At 38.2% G+C, this 21,550-nt stretch overlaps 1 protein-coding gene across 3 annotated transcripts in view; it reads right to left on the reverse strand.

Moving 5' to 3' along the window:
• Window positions 1-21,550, reverse strand: part of SPICE1 (spindle and centriole associated protein 1) — a 65,441-nt gene that overhangs the window by 21,838 nt on the left and 22,053 nt on the right. Inside the window, exons 4-10 of one of the 3 annotated variants that reach the window (XM_070369436.1) lie at window positions 21,012-21,155; window positions 15,258-15,360; window positions 14,928-15,034; window positions 12,353-12,468; window positions 9,274-9,384; window positions 742-884; window positions 414-551 (exon numbers count right to left, since the gene is read on the reverse strand). In XM_070369436.1, coding sequence (XP_070225537.1) covers window positions 414-551; window positions 742-884; window positions 9,274-9,384; window positions 12,353-12,468; window positions 14,928-15,034; window positions 15,258-15,360; window positions 21,012-21,155 — 862 coding nt within the window. Of the gene's footprint in view, window positions 1-413; window positions 552-741; window positions 885-9,273; window positions 9,388-12,352; window positions 12,469-14,927; window positions 15,035-15,257; window positions 15,361-21,011; window positions 21,156-21,550 lie in introns of all 3 variants that reach the window. The other 2 variants (XM_070369429.1, XM_005903358.2) reach the window with 2 other exon arrangements.

Here is a 21,550-nt window from a genome sequence, read left to right on the forward strand (position 1 = left end):
TGCTCACAATTTATAAAAGGTATTTTTTACAGAAGCTATCATCATTTTCTCATAAAGAATCTATACTGTTTAAACCAGATTTATACTATCTATAATAAATGAATGAGAACCATCCTTCTAGAGTTACATGGAATAAAAGGAGGCACTAAATGGCTACCATTCAACAACCTCTTACTCTGCAGGATCTGACTGGATGAGTTTGAGAGACATGTACTAAGAAGCTAAGATAGCTATATCAAGTTACATAGTTGTTTCATTTTGTTTTTTTATGCTTCCAAAACAGAGAATTTATTTTATTTATTTATTTTAAATGTGTATAACCTCCCCATCCCACCCCTCTGTAGGTTGATACAGAGCCCCCGTTTGAGTTCCCTGAGTCATAATAACCCATTTTGTCAGTTAAGAGACTGAACCTTTATTTAGCAGCTGTTTTTGCTTCCTTGAGTTTAGCACCTGTCCCACAACATAGCTTGAGTCTAGAGTCTCAGTAGATTCTTCAGGTTGAAGCCTTGTATGGATTCTCTTAACAGCATTGGTAGCATTCAAAGCAGCTACAATTCCAAAAGAATCTCAAGTGAACAATAAAAATATTTTTAAGCATTTCAATCAACAGGTCAATCAGTATTTACCAATCAGGCTAAGACAGTAAAAACCAAATAACATTCCTTAAAAAAATTACTGGGTTTAAGTAAGAAAGTAAGCTACTACTCTGGGAGAAATAATAGAGTGGGGGAACCAAACCTTTTTGTTCTCCTGATGGAGAAGCAGATGATGGAGTTCCTGAAGAGGCTGTCATTTGTGACTGTGTTGCTACTTTCTGCTGAATATCAGTCCATAGTTTATTTATTAACTCAGAATTTTCTTCCTTTATTTGGTGGAGAAACCTATAAATTACAGGACAACAAGTTATGTTAGAATTAGTAAGTACTATCATTTAACTTGTTCAACTGTTTACATGTTTGATGTGAAGAAACATTTAATAATTCGTAATCAAAGAGAAATATGTTTTGCTTTAATTTACAAAGTAAGAACTAAAATGCCAATCTTGGTGTTAGAAGGTACTGTTCATCTCCCTTCCGGTTTCCTAGCTAGGATGGCTCCCAAAACAAGAGTGATCTGCCCTTTCTGAAGTTTTGTGCTATGGGCTCCATTCTCCCCTCTCTTTCTCTAGAGAAAGTACATGGTTTTGATGAAGGAGCTGGTTCTCCAAGCACAGTCTCTGCTCATCACTGAAGTAAAGTGACAGGAGCAGATTCTGCCCGTGTGTGTCAGGGAGGCGGGAAGAAGGAATGAGAAGAGCTGCAGTGCAGGGGGTGAGAAAGGGCCGCCTTTTGCTGTAATCATCTTTATCAGTGATAAAGCCGATTTTTCAATCTCTAGTTGTCTGATTTGTTTGCCTATTTCCCAATTGGGCTAATATTTAAAAGGGGCAGGTGCTAAAAGTAGAAACAACCCAAATGTCTACCAGCTGATGAATGAATAAGTAAAATGTGTTCTGTTCACACAAAAGAACATTATTCAGTGGTAAAAAAAAAAAATGAAGTGCTAACACACTACAAATATGGATGAATCTTGAAAACATGTGACAGACACCAGACACAAAAGATCACATTTTGCATGATTCTACATAAAAAATGTCCAGAATAGGCAAATCTACAGAGATTTAAAAAAAACACACACACACATATTCATTTAATAGATTAGATTGGGCTGAAAGGTTTGGGAGAAAATGGGATCTGATTATTAACGAGTGTGGGGCTTCTTTTGAGGGTTATGAAAATGTTCTGAAACTGACTATGGGTCACACAATTCAATGAATATACTAAAAAAAATCTCAAATTCTGTTAATATTATACTTTAATGGGTAGATTGTATGGTATATGAACTATAAATCAATGAAACTGTTATGAGAAAACAACAGAGGAAGTCTTATTTAAAACAACAGAGGAAGTGACTCCAAAAACCTCAACCTAGTGGAGCTGCTTTCAAGCAACCTGTGGACAGCACATTGAACACTAGCTGCTACAAAGTTTAATTAACAAAAGGCCTGTAATGTGGTCCAAGCACATTATGGCTAGTCATCAAAGCATCAAGAAGACTCCTACTGCAACACAGTATAGGTGGTGGTGGTTTAGTCACTAAGTCCTGTCCAACTCTTGGACCCCATGGACTGTAGCCCGCTAGGCTCCTCTGTCCATGGGATTCTCCAGGCAAGAACACTGGAGTGGGTTGCCATTTCCTTCTCCAGGGAATCTTCCCAACCCAGGGATTGAACCTGGGTCTCCTGCATCGCATAGTATAAGTTAGGTCTAAATACAACTTTCAGGACAAATCCTAAGAAAAGTATCATAATGAGATTTCTGTACAACTTGGGAAAATCCAAACCAGTTTGAATTCCATTACTGTCTCCTAATGTTTATACTTTTAAGAATCAGGTTGTATCAAACAGCAACAACAAAATAATAATCCAATACTATCTATGGTAGGCTTAAGAACGGCCCTCTAAAAAGACACGCATAACTTAATCCCTGGAACTTGTGAATATTACCTTATCTGACTAAGAAGGGACTTTGCTAAGGGACTTTGCTTTGTTACCTTATCACACTAAGAAGGTGTGATAAAGCTAAGGATCCTGAGATGGCAAAATGATTCTGGATTCTCCAAGTGGGCCCTGAATGCAATCATATGCATCTTTTAAGAGGGAAGCAGAGGGAGATTTTGATGCACACAAGCAGAGAAGGTGACATGAAGGTGGAGGCAGAGACTGGAGTGACATGGACACAAGCAAAGAACACCTTCAGCCACCAGAAGCTGAAAGAGGTAAGGAATGGATTCTCGCTTAGAGCACCCAGAGGGAACGTGGCAATACCAACATTGTCACTTTAGTCTAGTGAAACTGATTTAGGATTTCTGGCCCCTAGAACTGTGAGAGAATAAATATCTGCTGTTTGAAGCCACCAAGTTTGTAGAAATTTGTTACCACAGCCCCAGAAAATTAATACAGATTCTGGTATCTAGATATGGGGTGCTGATGTAACAAATACCTAAAAATATGAAAGTAGCTTTGGAACTGGATAATGAATAAAGGCTAGAATAATTTTTAGGTGAACGATAGAAAAAGCCTCCTTTCCATGGATCATATCACTGACTCACGAACCTGAGCAAACTCTGGGAGATGGTGGAGGACAGAGGAGCCTGGCGTGCTACAGTCCATGGGGTTGCAAAGAGTTGGACATGACTCAGCAACTGAAGTTCTGAACAACAACAGAAAAAACCTGATTGCCTTAAAAAGATTATTGGTAGAAATATGAATGTTAAAGATTCTTACATTTAAGACTCAAGAGGAAGTGAGAAGCATGGTAGAGAAAGCCTGTATCATCTGAGAAAATAACATATCATCATAAATAGAATGCTGGTAGGAATATGAATATTAAAGGAGCTTCTGGTGAGGATTCTGAAGAAAACGAGGAACATGTTATTGGAAACTGGGAAAAGGGCAATCCTTACTATAAAGCAGTAGAAAAGCTGAGTTGTGTGGGGAAGCAGAATTTGTAAGCAATGAAACTGGATATTTATCTGTCAAGGTTTACAAGGAAAAGTACTGAACGTGCAGGTGGAGATAGTGGTGAACCTGCCTGCCAACACGGGAGACATAAGAGATCAGGTTCGATCCCTGGGTCGGGAAGATCCCCTGGAGGAGGGCTTGGAAACCCACTCCAGTATTCCTGCCTGGAGAATCCCCATTGACAGAGAGTCTGGCAGGCTAGGTCACAGGGTCACAGAGAGTCAAGACTGAAGAGACCACACGTGCACACGCACACACTGAATATGCAGCCTGCTTTTCTTCTTGCTGAAACACAAGAGGAAAGAGAGAAATTGAGAGAAGAACTCTTACGCAAAAAGAAACCAGGACTTGATTTGAGAAATCCTTACTCTTCAGATTGCAAAAGACGCTCAAATTAGGAGTCACTGTTAGGAAAGCAGGCTCTGGAGAGAAGGACAAGTGCACCAATTCTCTTTTATGGCAGCATCAATTATAACAGTATTTTAATGACTTTATTTCAGAGACAACTTAGGAATATTAGCATCTCTAATTTACATCCCATCCAAAAGAAGCTACCCAAGCCTACTGGAAAGAGCAATTTTCCTTGTCATTTGGTTTCTGCCACTTGGGATTTCTTCTTCTCAATTCTTTCTCCCTTTTTTCGCACGATGAATGCCTCCAACATCACCTCTTCCTCCCCCTAGCCTGTAATACAAAGGTCTACAGAGGAAGGAAGGTAGTGGTGAGGGTTAAGTAAGAGGCTTACAACCACTGCTTCCTCACTTGGAATGTGCTGACTCCAAAAAACACCAATGACTCAGTAGAGATTTCTGAGGACTGGGTTACAGATGTACTGATAATGTATAATATTATCATATGAGAAATCAATTCCGTGCTCACAAGAACTCACAGAATTCACAGAAATTTTCAGACCAGAAGGCACCTTAGAAGTCTTATTTTCTACCCTCCTCATATTTTACAACTGAGGAAATAAAGACCAGAGATGATCTAAATAGTAAGTAACCAAAGGCCTAGTCCCCAGATTCCAAGTCTAATTCATCTTCTATTAATACCCCATGCTCAGCAGTCAATAAGTAACATTTTGAGATATAAGGTATTCATAAATTAGAAACTGCCTTTTCAAACAACTAATCAGATAAAACTAATCTTAACCTACTCAATGAAAAAAATTATTTACTTCAAGTGTAAAGAATAAAAGTTATTCTGTACAAGATTAGTTACATTTAGGTTCTGAAAGAAAAGTACTTAAAAGATGATACATATTTCCAGGTATTCTGAAGAGAATGACTCTACATATCCTCCAAACACTGTACAGTGAAACAGAAAAGCAAATACAACAGCACACAACCCAAACCTTTTTTATTACTGGAAGAGAGAGAATACTACTAACTTCAAATATAAGTATAAAAATAAGTATCAAATTCCAACAAAGTTATTTCTTGAGCTCCTGCAGGAAACCCTTGCAAAGAATGGGGGCAGCTCAAAATGACCGCAAAGAGAAAAGGAGAGCTGAGAGCCTAACGGTGGCAAAAACTACCTGTAGAAAGAAAAAGTCCATTCTAAGTATGCAAATGCTTAAAAAAAAAACAACACAACACTGGGCAATCATAACCCGACCAGGAAGTGTGCAGAACCCAAGGTGGCAGTCTTGGGAAGGCATCACTTCTTAAGGAGAAGAGAGTTAACACAAAAGGAAAGATGCACTTTGGAGGCTGAGTGTTGAAGGGAAAAAGATGCAAAAGACCTGCAAGACAAAACAGAGCCACGATATTGGAGAAGCCACCTTTAATCTACCAATACTTTTTTTTTTCCTTAAAAAAAAAAAAAAGGCTTTAAAGAAGTTGTGCATCACTGTAACTGAGAGAACAATCATCCCAAACTCCCAATCCTCTCCACAAAATGTTCAGTATAACAAAGGCAGTACATCAAACCAGAAAACTGAAACTGAAATATTTCAGCTAATGAAATTCCTGCCCCCAACATGTAGAATAAAGCAGAAGAAAACCATAATACAATACTTTAAGTAGAATTAAATATACTTTAAAAAGTATTTCTTTAATCAGAAATTCTAAAACTAAACCAGAAATGGACAAAGAACAGGAAGAAATAAAAGAACTGATTAAACTGAGGAAAGAAATCAAAGAAAAACTATGTCAGAAATAAAGGTTAAATTACAATGTGTCCATTGGAGAATTGTTAAACAAAGATTTAATAAGCAACATTAAAGAATTACAGAAAAACAACAAAAAGAATAAAATTAAGATTAAGATGACTACAATAGGTCAAAGAGAAAGTGCCTAAAGAGGGAAACCAGGAAAAACCTTCTGTGTATATAAGGCGAGTTTCTGAAAAAGAAAAATGAAACAGTGATTTAGAACTAATACTTAAAACTACAACTATAATCAAAGAAAACTTTTAAGGCCAAAAAAGAAAGAAAATAACTGAATATATACATATTCCCTACATATAGGAAAGGCCCATATATAAATATAGGAAAGGGCCAACTGTGTTGGAAAAGGAAAAACTGACCTGGAAATGTAATCTAAAATATAGTTTAGCAAATTTAAATTTTAAAGATAAAAGAAATCAAGTCACTAGATAAAAATGCCAAATTATTTACAAGGGCAAGAAAATTATCCTAGCATCAGACTTCCCAAAAAAACCATTCCAAGCAAACCAAGAATGGAGTAGCATTTTTAAGAATGTTAAGGAAACAAAATAGGAACCATAGATTTTATATCCAGCCAAAATGTCCTTCAAGTATCAAAGCCATAAAAACTTCTAAACTTTCAAAAACTCAAGGAAAATTGAATTCACAAGTCCTGTGGCATAAGCTTTGTCTGAGAGAATCAGCCAAGAGGTAACTAGGGACACATCATAAAGGGACTGATGATGAGCATTTGATATATTTAATTACAGCTCAAGAACAAAAACAAAAATAGAGATATAAGAGGAAAAACAACATGTAAATGTTTTATGCTCCGTTAAAGGGAAAAAATGCAGCTCAAAACTGGGGATGAGGATGGAGAGAAAAGCAGGGAAGAAATGGGAATGCTGCATAACCCACCTGCTGCACAGGTGGCAGGTGAAAGTCAAAGCACCATCGCAAACCTGACAGTGCAGCTTACATAAGAAAACACGGGACTAAAGGCTCCACAGAAAGCTGATATAAAGAAACGAGCAAGAGTCAAAACTACAAGCTTCCTAAATGCCAGTGAAACTTCTTAAAAGAACAGAGAAGTCATCTCACAGGAAGAAGGAAAATTATAAATAAAGTATAATACACTCAGTATCATAAAGTAATAACAAAGTTGACACCAAATATATCAATCATATCAACACATGTTATAAGCCTACTTCACCAATTAAAAAAAAATGATTTTCAAATCGGCTAACAAGGCAAGATCCAATTCTATGCTAAATACAAAGACACATTTAGAACACAATAATTCAGAAAAACTAAAAGAATAAGCAAAGATGATCCAGGAGATTAGAAACAAGAAAAAAAGCAGAGGTTTTGTTCCCGTTATCAAAGTACAACTGAAACCAAGAGACACTAACTTGACTTGTTAGCCAATTTATAATGCTAAAAGCCATAATTCACAATGAAGATATAATATACATGGATATCCATGTATCAAAAAATAACCATCTTTATAAGGATGGAGATATTTAACTTCAAACAGAATTACATATATTTAAACATCAAATGCAAAGAAACAAACAGTAATAGTGAGAGACTTTAAAACACCACTCTCAATACAAGATAATGGCAAAAATAAGTAAGGATATAGAAGACATATACAATATAATCAATAAGGTAGATCTTATGGATATACATAAAGAACTTTATACTTTATTAATAGAGAATATACCTTCTTTTCAAACACACACATGGACATTCACAAAAATTTGATCATTGATTCCAGTCACAAAGAAAACATCATTAAATTCCGTAAGTAGAAATATTACAAACCACACTCAGGCTGCAATAGAAATAAAAACAACTGTAGAAGAAAACCAAGAGACTCTTCTATCTGGAAGCTTAAAAATGAAAAAAAAAAAAAATAAAAAAACTATTAAATAATTCTTAGGTAAAAGAGCAAATATAAACAAATTAATTTCTAAAATAATAAAACACCACATATTTGGTTGTGTAGTACACATTTAAGGCAGTGATCATGGAAAAATTCTGAACCTTAAATATGCTTATCAATTAAAATAAAATAATGAAAATAAATGCATTACATTCTCAACTCAAAAAGCTTATTTAAAAAAGCACAAAGAAGATTATAATAAAGATAAAAGCAAAAATTGATACCGAAGAAATCAGAAAAATTATAGCTCTACTTAAGAAAACAAAAGACATTTTCCAGAAGTATAGAGATTATTTGCACACCTCAATAGACATACATTCATAAATCTAGATGAAATGGATAATTTTATGAGAAAATGTAATTTATCAAAATTGACATCAACAGATATAGAAGGCTTAGATAATCCAATCTTCATAGAAGAAACAAAAGTTATTATGGTACTTCCCCACAAAAAAAGTACCAGGCTCAAATACTTTCACAGGGGAATTCCACCAAACACTCAAAGTACAGATAGTCCCAATGCTACATAAATTGTTCCAGAACTTAAAAAATTGGAAAACTTTCCAACAGACGCGTCTTATAAAATCAAGTATAACACTGTCACCTCAATCTGAAGCAATGTATTTTAAAATTATAGATAATATCATTTATGAATATTAATGTAAGAATACTATTAAATAAAATATTAACAAACAATATCCAATACCACAATAATAAAAACATGCCAAGTGGAATTTATTTCAGGAATTCAAGAATATTTCAAAAAGGCATTTGTAATATAAAGAACCATACTAATAGATTTAACTAGGAAACACATATGATTATCTACAAATGTTAAAGTCTTTGAGAAAATTCAACACTCATTTCTGATAAAAACATTCAAGAAAACAGGATTTCAAAGATGTTTCCCTAGCATTGTTTTTGTTTTAAAAAAAGACCTGAGTACTGAAGCCAGCACTTTACTAAAGAGGAAACAGAAGTATCATTTTCACAGATCAGGAGCAAAACAAGGATGCCCAGATGCCCACTATTTCCACCATCATTTACCACTGTCCCTTAGCTACTGCAGTATACAAAAGAAACAAGCTAGTGATATAAGACTCAGAAAACAAAACTACATCTATTTGCAGATACATGATAAGTGAAAGTGAAGTCGCTCAGTCCTGTCCGACTCTTTGCGACCCCATGGACTATAGCCTATCAGGCTCCTCCGTCCATGGGATTCTCCAGGCAAGAGTACTGGAGTGGGTTGCCATTTCCTTCTCCAGGGGATCTTCCCAACCCTGGGATCGAACCCGGGTCTCCCGCATTCCAGGCAGACGCTTTAACCTCTGAGCCACCAGGGAAGCCTGATGACATGATAGGATACCTGGAAAACCCTAGAAAACCAATGCTAAAACTAACTCGACCAAGGTTCAGAAAGGTAGCAGAATATCAATATAACACACTGAAATCAGCTTGGCATCAAAACGGTGGCCTCTAGGACAGCTCACATCAATGAGAACTCCCTAGTACCTCCGCCACCAGTGCCCTTGTCCTCACAGAGAGCCACAGCCACCCCCCACCCCCCCAGGAGATCCTCCAAGACCCGTAGGGCATTTGCTTACTCACTGCTCACTACAGGGAGGCCTTTTCCAGATGTATTCCTTTTCAGAGGCTTTGTCTTCTGCATGGGAAATGGACTCCTCCAAGGCTACTATCTCGTTTACTGTGCTGAATACCCTGCTGAGTGGTACACAGACATACAGTTTAGCCCTGGTGTCTTCTTATCTATTTTGATAATGGGAATCAACATTCATAGTGACTATAATGCCCCCAGCTCAGGAAGCCTGGAGAAATCATCTACAAGATTCCACAAAGTGGCTTGTTCATGTACATTTCTGGAATCAATTTCCTTTCTGAGATCATTGAATGGATCAGCTATGCCCTGGCCACCTGGTCTCTTCTCAGCACTTACATTTGCATTTTTTCTCACTTTCTTTCCTTGGGCTATGAACCTTTCACCACCATAGGTTCTACCTCAAGATTTTGAGGACTACCCCAAGTTTCGGAAAGCCTCCATTCATCTTTTAAGGAAACCAAACAAAAAGGTAACACAGCTCCCATGACCCTGTGGAAAACCATAAAGCTGCTGAGCCTGTAACTTTTACAGTCCCACTGCGTTTATGTGAGAGCTGGCCTCTGGAGTTCTGGCAGCTAACCTAAGAATTCTGCAGGGGCCCCCTTCATGTTTCCTCCTACCCTCCCAGGGGGCCTCTGTCCTGATCTGTTGAAGCTTCACAAAGCCCTTTTTCACACAGAGACATCTGCTTCTTAGCCTTTCCTCCTGAAAAGTAAAAAGTTCCCTATGTATTTTTCCTTTGGATGACACCAGTACAGGTGCTTTTATACCTGCTCTGTATCAGTATAAGACAGCTCTGTAGTTGAGACAGTTTTGAGTTGAGGGCAGTGTTTAAAGAATTTATTATAGGTACACATTTGATTAAACAAATCAGCAGAGATTTAAATTCTGAAGCTGCACAGACCCAGAGCAAACCTCCTCCCAAATGAAAACCCACCCACACTTTACTTTTCCATGGTTAATAGTGAAAGATGGGAAATAATTAAGTAGACTTTTAATAAAGGAGTCCTCTCTTCATACTGCTGAACAAATGCAACACGCATAGACCTCATTTAAAATTCTGCTTGGTCTTAGTGCCTCTGTCTTCCTGAAGATTCCACAATCCCTGACAGAAATACTGAAGGCTAATCCAGAAAGCTGATATGGGTTTTACCAAAGGCCAGGTTTTAATGATCACAAAGAAGAAATGACTCTGGTTGACTACAAAGAGTTTTCTCTCTTTGACTACAAAGTGTTTTACAAAAGATTGCAAATTCTCATATTCTTAGAAACCATGGAAATATCCAAATAATGAGAGTGTCAAATAAGGCAAATTACTGAGTAAGAGCATATGCCATTTGCCGTGACAAGACATATACAATGACGGTGAAGCATCTCAGAAGCGCCCTGCAACTTTTCTCTTCTGGAGCTTCTGCATCAAGTCCTCAGGAACTGATCAACAAGGCACCCCTAGTGGTGCCTTGAACTGCAGCTCTCAAAAGTCCCAGCGGCAGAGGTTGAAAACTGCAACCAGAGGGATGCCTCTAGGCAGAAAATGTGCTTTGTTTGGCTCCAACAGTGTTTCACACATAATTTGGTTTTCTTTTTTATTTTTTTACATTCAAAGTTTCCAAAATTTAAAAATTAGGTTTTTATATTCTCTGGTTTCCTTTAAAAAGTTGGAGGATCTGGGCCTGCAGAGCCCACTAAGAACTGTGACTGATCAGCTGGTAAACATTAGAATTTGCAACCTCTGTAGAGGAGTCAACCTCACATGAAATGGAAAGGTATCCCATGCTCTTGGATTGGAAGAATTAATATTGTTAAAATTGCCATAATACCTAAAGCAATCTATAGATTTAATGTGATCCCTATCAAACTACCCGTGACATTTTTCACAGAACTAGAACAAATAATCCTAAAATGTATACGAAACCGTAAAAGACCCAGAATTGCCAAAGCAATCCTGAGGAAAAAGAACACACCAGGAGGAACAAGGCTCCCAGACTTCACACAATATTACAAAGCTACAGTAATCAAAACAAAAATAAACAAATAAAATCTAATTAAACACAAAAGCTTTTGCACAGCAAGGAAGCCATAAACAAAAGAAAAGACTATCCAAAGAATGGGAGAAAATATTTGCAAATAAAGTGACTCTCCAAAATATACAAACAGCTCACTCAGATACATATCAAAGCAACAAACAACCCAATCAAAAGAAATCGGCAGAAGATCTAAATAGAGACTTCTCCAAAGAAGGTATATAGATGGAAAAAAGCAGATGAAAAGACGTTCAACACTGCTAATTATTAGAGAAATGCAAATCAACCTACAATGAGATATCACCTCAGGCCAGTGAGAATGACCATCATCAAGAAGTCTACCATAAATGCTAGAGAGGGTGTACAGCCACTACGGAGAACAGTATGGTGATTCCTTGAAAAACTAGAAACAGAGCTACCAGATGATCCAGCAATTTCAGTCTTGGGCAGATATCCAAAGAAAATCATACTTCAAAAAGATACATGCACCCCAATGTTTACTGCAGCACTATTTACAATAGCCAAGACATGGAAGCAATCCATAAGTGTCCATCAATAGATAAATGGATAAAGATGTGGTATATATACACAACAGAATACTACTCAGCCATAAATATGAACAAAATAATGCTATCTGCAGCAACACAGAAGGACCTAGAGATCCAGACTAAGTGAAGTAAGTCAGACAGAGAAAAACAAACATCATATGGTATCACTTATATGTGGAATCTAAAAAAAAAAAAAGATACAAATGAACTTATTTACAAAACAGACTTACAGACTGGTACTACGTGAGAAGATCCCAAATGTTTTCACCACAAAGAAGAAATGGTAATTATATGATGTAATGGAGGTATTAACCACCCATCACTTAAAGCTATGATGGTAGCCATTTTGCAGTATATAAGTATACCAAATCAACAAGCTGCACACCTTAAACTTATACAACATTATCTATCAATTATACCTCAATAAAGCTGGGGAGGGGAGAGATGGCCTTGGGGAAAAAGGAAGCATTGTAGATATTTATGCCATATATACTTACGTTCCTGCATTTGCATTTGACTGAGAGCTTAGAGAGTTATCCAACTCATTCTCACTTTCTTCTGACTGGCTGTTAACAGTTCCTTCTTGTTCATCATCATCTACTTCGTTAAGAGCCTTTTTACAATTAAATAACAACAGACCGGTTACATACACCCTTATCTTTTATTTCTTTTTGTCCTAAGAGAAGAGAGGTCCTTCCTTCTAAGGCAAATCCCTCCACACGTGGTCTAGAAACCAAACCCTCTTACCTCCTCTGGTCCATCAACTGCCCTTCTCTCTCCATTTTCAACCCCTCCTTACTAGCTTCAATTCACCCACCTTTAAATGTAAGTCTCTCCCATTTTATCCTGACCCTGTACTGACCTTGACCTACCATTTATCTTCCCTTTTTGTGCCATAAACTTTTTGAAAGATCTGCCCCGCTTCTCATTCACCATTTGTACCCTTCAACTTTGCTTCTGCCCTGCCACTCTGTGTAAACTGTTCTCTACATGGTAAACATCAACACACTTGTTCTCAAATCAAATGGATATTTCTGTCTTTGCCTTCCATTACTTCTCACTCATTAGATATCGATGGCAACTCATTTCTTTCCTTCAAAATCTTATTCATAAACTTCTCTCTTTCACTTCCGTGATACCATTATTTTCTTGGTTTTCCTTCTTCTTTTAGCCATTCCTTCCCAATCTCTTTCACTGGTTCTTTTTCTATCCTTCCCCTCTATTTAATGTCATTCTCCTCTCACTTGACGCATTTTTGATGTTTACATCTAATTCCAAGGTGCAATTACAAGCCAAATGTTGTTAATTTCCAAACCTCTATCTTCACCCAGATGTCTCTTGAGCCCTCAACATTCATGTCCAACTGCCTAAAAGATATCTAGAGGAGAACATCCTACACATAAATACCCATCATGTCTAAAATTTATCATTTTCCTAAGCCTCCCTTAGGAGAAGGGAATGGCAACCCACTCCAGTACTCTTGCCTGGAAAATCCCATGGACAGAGGAGCCTGGTAGGCTGCAGTCCATGGGGTTGCTAAGAGTCGGACACAACTGAGCGACTTCACTTTCACTTTTCACTTTCATGCATTGGAGGAGGAAATGGCGACCCACTCCAGTGTTCTTGCCTGGAGAATCTGGGGACGGGGAGCCTGGTGGGCGTCTATGGGGTCGCATAGAGTCGGATACAACTGAAGCAACTTAGCAGCAGCAGCAGCAAGCCTCCCTTATCATTCTTCCAGAAACCTTGTTCCCGCCATATTATCAAGACCATGAACAGCATAACCATCTACTCAGATTCTCAAGCCAGCAGACTGGAAATTATCCTTCTTCTTTACCCACCACATCCAATCAGTCACCCAATCTTGTCAATTCTACCCCTTTTTAAGCTTTCAAATCTATCCCTCTTCCCCTTTACCTCCTTCCCTACTGCCACTGCTTTGGGACAATCGTCACCACTTCTCACCAAGATTCCAATCTGAGTCTTTTAACAAGACCCTCTCACCAGTCTTGCCCCTCCCTCCCCAATCCATTTTCCACACTACTGTCAATTGCACCACAACACTGCTCTTCTTAAAATCCTTTAGCGGCTCTACTCTTGCTCTCTGGTTCATTGGCCCTTCATGACCCAGCTCCTTCCTTTCTCTCTAACTCTGACTCTTGCTACTTCTCCACCCTTATCACATGATCATCTGAAAGCTAACTTTGTAATAACTGCCAAAACATACATACATATTCCTGGCTTTTGGCTAGGGATATAGCTAATAGGCTTTAGCTATTAAAAATATGTACAACGTTCTACTTAATTGCCTTTATAAGCAGCAAACAGCACACTTATATGATTCTGGACTTTGTAATTCCCTAGGATCATCCATCTGACTGATGATTCTCTTTTTTTTCATAGAAGATACAAATAACTTGGGAAATTGCATTAAACAGATCCTGAGTCCTGTGTGTGCTTGCTCAGTCACTCAGTCATATCCAACTCTTCATGGGACTGTAGACCGACAGGCTCCTCTATCCATGAGACTTTCCAGGCAAGAATACTGCAGTGGGTTGCCATTTCCTCCTTCAGGGGATCTTTCTAATCCAGGATTGAACCCGTGACTCCTGCACTGGCAGGCAGATTCTTTACCACTGAGCCACCTGAGAAGCCCATGCATATATATGTGCTAAGTCATTCAGTCATGTCCAACTCTTTGTGACCCCATGGACTATCATATTATGGCACCAGACAGCCTAGATTTGAGTGCCGTCTCTCATGCTAACTAGCTGTGTAAGCTTGGACAAGTCACTTAATTTTTCTGAGTATGTTTTTCGTCTGCTAAATGGGGATAATAATAGTAACTACTTCCAAGGTAATCATTCAGCACAGGTTAGCTACTATTCTCCAGTCCTATCTTGTTTAGTATAAGCATTACTCACCGAAAGGGCAACATGCTTGAGTAAGAATATTTCTAGCAACCACATCTCGGTATTTCGATATTAAAGCTTTTGAAATGTTTACCACAATACTGATCTACATCAACTTAATTTTAGCATGAGCGTTATGGCTGTGAGCAAAGCACATTACCTGAGGCTCTATAACAGATTCACTACGGATGGCCTGGGTGACAGGGTCCTGACTGACCACAGTGGGACTCTGAGAGGACTCCGGAGCCATTGTTACATTCGGAAATCCTGCAGAAGGGAAATGAGCCATGATGATTTTGTTTCATTTAAATTGACTTCACATGCACTCTACACTGCCATAAGTGAATCATCATATGAAAATCTTTAATAACAGCAACTCACGTTTATTATAACATGATACCTAAAGGAAGATTTTAAAGTCTTTCAAATAGCCAGGTGTGAGCTGTGGTTAATAAGATAAAGAAACTTTTGTTTGATGTGAATACTTTACCTGTGCGCCTGCGAGGAAAGTCAACAAACAGACCTTTCGCTGTAGCCATCAAATGATCAGATTTTTCCAATACATCCTGCAGCTGGTATTGATCAGAAAGAATCTAGACGTGTTAATGATAAACATTATTATTCAGGAAAAATATATATATACACATATATACGCAACAAATCACAAAGGAAAAGCCTGTTCAGGAGTATAAAAATAATCTAAAATCCTCGGTGGCAATATTGTTAAGTACCAGTAGATGGGGCTATTACAACAATTTGTTGTTGTTTAGTCACTAAGTGAAATCGCTCAGTCCTGTCCGACTTCGAACCCATGGACTGCAGCCCACCAGGCTCCTCTGTCCATGGGATTTCCCAGACAAGAATATTAGAGTGAGTTGCCATTTCCTATTCCAGAGGATCTTCCCCATCCAGGGATCGAACCCACGTCTCCTGCGTTGGCCGGCAGATTCTTTACCACTGAGCCACTACAATAATTGGAGAAGGAAATGAGTGGATTTTAAATGCTTGGCTTCAACCCAAAGAAGTACATTATTAAAGTATGACCCAGTCCACACACAAATGTAAAGGTAAATGTAAATATACACCAAAATAAAAGTTTTGCTTAACCTTACTCTTTGAGAACCACTCTTATACTTTCCTTTTATTTTCTATTTTTCAAATGATGGTTGCAACCCACTAACTCCATTTTATAATCCATAAACAAGTTGTGATCCACAGTTGAAAAACTCAGTAAACATATGAATCTTTGAGGCATAAACTCAGATGTGTGAATCTTTGGTGCTTCGACCACTAAAGTGATTTCATAATCCACTAATGGGTCATGACCCACAACTTAAAAAACACAGTGTAAGATGTGAGTTTGGGGGCAACAAACAAAAAAGCAATGCTTCTGCATTGTAAACAAGCTGGTTTGCCTTTTTTTTTTTTTTTGAGACACACCATTTTTATTTTTTTTTATTTTGTACTGGAGTATAACCGATTAACAATGTTGTTTCAGGTAGACAGCAAAGGGACTCAGTCACGCATATACATGTATCCATTCTCCTCCAGTTTTTATCCTGGAAAAATGAGAACTCAAAAAATACCATTACAGCAGGGTCTCTGATCATGTACTTTCAACTCAGGAACTTTCCTACTTTCCTACTTACAAGCAAGGATGCAGAATAGAGTAAAAGAAGTGAACTCTACCCACCAGCACCAGATGGCATGCTTGGGTTGAAAGGAGTTTCAAAATTGGAAACTGACCAGTTCCCAACACTGATTCAAATGAAAACATCTGGGGAAAAAATGCTCTTACCAGAATTTCTCTGGACCATGAAAACAAGTATATAATATGACCTTGGTTATTGTTTTCTGACATGAAGAAGAATAACAAGTCACATTCTTTTTCCCCTACTTCCCCTGCTAAAGTCAAGCAGGTTGGCTGGCTCAAGGCGGTAAGAATAAAGTCCTGAATCTGTCCTCCCACAAAGAGTAAGCTTTGGAATGGCATAAGGCAAAGAGCACATTTGGAGTCAGAAGATTGGCATCCTAGGCCCTATCAAGAGATACCAAGCAAAATCCAACCTCTTTAAACTTAAGTTTCCTGATATGTAAATGAAGTACAACCACTTCCCCAACACACACCGTGTCATAAGGTTGGGGACACACTGCAAATCTGTCTACAACTCTCGGGATATCAGAGAACATGGTTACAACTTAAATTTCCATCCCTGGTTAGCCATCTTGCAGTACATGCAATAAGAGTTTAAGAAAGAAAATGCATGGAGCATTATAATCTACCACTTACACTAGAAAAATTTTACAAGGTATATTTCTTAATGGCAGCTTAAAAAATTTACTGTTTTAACTTTTTTAAAAGGCACTGACCTCCTATCAAATTAAAGAAATATAAATTGTCAGAAGCAGATTGTTGAGGAGTAACTTTACCATATCAAGACCTGATATGCTCAACATTGCTAATTATTAGAGAAATGCAAATAAAACTACAAGGGACCACCTCACACCAGTCAGAATAGCTACCATCAAAAAGTCTACAAATAATAAATGCTGGAGAGGGTCTGGAAAAAAGGGAACCCTCCTCCACTGTTGGTGGGAATGTAAACTGGTGCAGCCACTATGGAGAGCAGTATGGAGGTTCCTTAAAACAGGGGTCCCCAGCCTCTGGGATCTAATGCCTGGTGATCTGAGGTGGGGCCGATGCAATAATAACAGAAATAAAGTGCACAATAAAGTGCACAATAAATATAATGTTCTTGAATAATCTCGAAACCATCCCCCCACCCCTGGTCTGTGGAAAAATGGTCTTCCATGAAACCAGTCCCTAGTGCCAAAAGGTTGGGGTCTAAAATCTTAAAAAACTAGAAACAGAGCTACCATATCATCCAGCAATCCCACTCCTGGGCATATATCCAGAGTAGATGAAAACTCTTAATTCCAAAAGATACATGCACCCCAATGTTCATATACATGCATAACAATCACTTTGCTGTACACGTGAACACAGCATTAGAAATCAACTATATTTCAATTTAAAAAGTTGTTTTAAGACCTGATGTTAATTATAGTGAGGTCTCCAGTAAATCCACGGTCCTGAAGCCCTCTCCCTGCTGGTCCCTGCACAGGCTCCTGGTGGCAGATGGCTTCAGTGACCAGAGGTCAGTGCAATGGTTTTCTCTTCCTCTTTCTGGATTTCTTTACCACTTCTCTATGATAAAACTCACCCTTATGATATGAAAATCAATTTCTGCAGGCCCATCTGTATATATTACTTTTCCAGATGGGTTTTCAGAGCACAAAGCCAAACTTATGAGTGGTATTAATAGAACGTATCTTGGATTTTCAAAAGATAAAAGTCCCTTAAAAAACAGTATGTGAAACTTCTCATGCTAACAGTTTTGTTCTCTGATAATAAAAACCAGACAGCACTGGGAAAATTTAAGGAGACTATAAGTTAGTTACTATATTGTTGGGATGATTAAAATCCTTATCAAAGCCTTGCTGTCTCTGATTTGGGTTTGGACCCTTGCTTGCTTGATTCCCACAGCATGGGTGTATCATACAGCAAATGAAATCTAAGATTACGCTGGTCAAAGAGCTTTTCTCTTAATTTAGGTTGATCTAGGAGCCCAGCTTCTTGGGGATGGGTGCTGGTAGCTCTAACACATCGTGATAACGCCCAGGTGGATATGCCCTAGGAGGCCTCTTCAGTTGATCCCCTGACATCCCTTATTAGACATAATACAGCAACATTGAAATAACAGATGTATGTATCCTTTGACTCAGCAATTCCACTTTCAAGAATTTATCCTACAAATCTATTTATGCATGCATGCAAGGCTAAGTCGCTTCAGTCGTGTCCAACTCTATGAGAGCCTATGGTCTCATAGTAGCCTACGAGGCTCCTCTGTCCATGGGATTCTCCAGGCAAGAATACTGGAGTGGGTTGCCAGGCCCTCCTCCAGGGGATCTTCCTGACCCAGGGATCAAACCCACATCTCTTATGTCTCCTGTATTGGCAGGTGAGTTCTTTCCCACTAGAGCCACCTGGGAAGCCCCAAATATATTTACACATGTACTCAAAAACATACTCAAGGATATTCACTACATTATTTCCATGACAAGGCAGGAAATAATCTGTGGGTGACACACTTATCCATCAATATCCTTTCTTTCCATTTTCTCCTTAACAGGGAAACTCCCAAGTTAGCCAGGTACACAGCTAATTTCCCAACCACCCTCATAGGTGAGAATGGTCACTTGATGAAGTTTTGGAAAATGGAGAGAAGCCAGAGCTTCTGGGTGATCCATAAAAGGAGCAGCATGTACTATCTTACCCTCTTCCTGCTGCCTGGGAAACAGCTCAAGGAAGCAGGAGCAACCGCTCTGCAGTCAGACATGAATGCCCTGTAATAAAGGACTGGAGAGCTCGCTACCAACTACCATGTACCTCTGAGTTGTTCCATATGAGAGGAACAGATTTCTATTTTGTTTAAACCGCTATATCCCGGGGCCTTTTTTCCCCAGATGCTGTACCATCCTCTAACACACATCCCAAATGTCCACCAATAAAGCACTAGATAGATACATTGTGGTACATCCATATACAACCTCGCCAACAAAAAGAAAAGGTAGATTTCTAGATACTAACACAGCAAAACCTCCAAAATATGTTGTTAAATGGAAATGTCTAAATCCCACTAATAGCAGAGGTTCTCAGCCCTAGCGAAATATTAAAAATTACATAGCAAAAGTCTACAAAATACCTAAGAAGGGCCACATCCCAGATCCACTGAACCAGACTATCCGAGTGTAAGTGTTTCTGGATCCAGATACTGTTTTTTGAATGGGAATTTTTTTTTAATGGAAATTAGAATCAGGGTTGAGAAACATTACATGAGAATATGAGGAAGCAGCATTACAGAGAGAAGGCAAAGAAACTTCACACACCCTCTCTGACCACTCCTCCTCCACCCCTAATTCTACCACAACTACCAGGTATAAGAGATTCGGGACGTGAGCAGGGATCACTAGGGAGGGGAAACAAAAGCCCAGAGTCACCTCAAAGTGACTTTTGGGTGACTCAAAGTCACCCTTTTCCCTGGCCAGATCTGTGTTCTTAGCTCTTTCACGGAGAATTACCACATAATATTTAAAAGCACGTGACTTATCTAAGATCACCAAAAGATACATACCTCTACAGAATCATTCTCTCTCAATCCATTGTTCTTTTTACAAGCTTGTGCAAACATTTATTTAGGAGATATAATTCTTCTCATGTTATAGAAAGTCAAGAAGTTCATATTTCACTAGGAAGCCTAACAAATTCCTCAAAAGATAGAATGTGACTTGAAGCTACAGTAGGTCACCCAGACAGACAAGTGTCATAAGCTCCAACACTGAACAAGAAGAAAAAGGGCATTTCTTTTACAATGATTTCAGCCCAAATAAAAAGGTTTTTCTTCTGTAGTTTCTTCTTATTTTTCATATTGCTTATTCCTACACACTCTGATTACTTATTCAAACACCCTACATCTGGCAAAAGATTAAACCAAATAAAAGCAACTGACAAGCACACATTTTTTTTTTTGCAAAATAATTTAACAGCATGGCTGTTGAACCGAGAAAAACAATTAGAGCAGCCTAAATATATATATAGCACTAATTATGTGCCAAGGACCATACTAATCATTTTATTAGTATTTTATCACTGAAATCTCATAATAATACAATCAGGCAAGTAGTGTTATTCCAGTTTAAAATAAGGAAATTCAGGCTGAGAAGTCAGTAATTTAAGGTCACACGGCTACTGACCATGTGAGCTAGTAAGAAAATTTTGACTGTGACTATAAGTTCTTTGTTCCTGAAACATTCTTTCAAATATATAGCTAGTAAGCTATAGAGCAGGAATTTAAACTATAAAATCAGACTGTAATCCTCACTCTGCTCCTTTATCCAAAGACCACCTATACATCATTGTGTGCCTGTGTGTATGCTCAGTTATTAAATCATGCCCAACTCTTTGTGACCCCATGGACTATAACCTGCCAGGATCCTTTGTCCATGGGATTTTCCAGGCAAGAATACTGGAGTGGGTTGCCATTCCCTTCTCCAGGGAGACCACTGTATAAGGACATGATAATGATTAAAGTCTCTCCAACGTCAATAGATATGAGGGGAAAGAGAGACACCTACTTTCCTCTTCCTCGTTTTCTAATTCTATGGATAATGAGTTTATCATTACCTCCTTCATGATAGACAATCTCCTCTTCTCAAGATTAGAAATTTCCGGTTTCTGCTTCTTCCATCTCCTCTTCAAAGCTTTTTCTTGGAGCTCCCAGTGGACCAATGCTCGATTCTTTGATTTGTGTATTTCATGACGACGGATCTATATAGAAGAAAAATATATGAAAGAATGTTTCAGGAGCAAAGAACTTATATTCACAATAAAAATTTTCACCAACTCCTAAATTTTCAAAAATGATTTTTTAAAAAAGAAGTATCTAAAACTAGTAGACCCAGAGAATCCCTGGTGGCCTGGTGGGTCGGATTCCAGGCTTTCACTGCTGTGGCCCAGGTTCAATCCCTGGTCGGGAACTTAGATCCCTCAAGCCACGGGGTGTGGCCAAAAAATAAAATAATAAAACAAGCTAGTAGACAAAATAACATGTCCTCTGGGCTTTGCTTTAAAACGCTTCAGTGAAGAAGTAAAGGGTATGATAAATGAAACAACTATGGCAAAATTTTCAAAACTATTATATCTAGGTGAACAGTATATGGTAG

Source organism: Bos mutus, chromosome 1, assembly GCF_027580195.1.
Source record: "Bos mutus isolate GX-2022 chromosome 1, NWIPB_WYAK_1.1, whole genome shotgun sequence".
NCBI lineage: Eukaryota > Metazoa > Chordata > Mammalia > Artiodactyla > Bovidae > Bos > Bos mutus.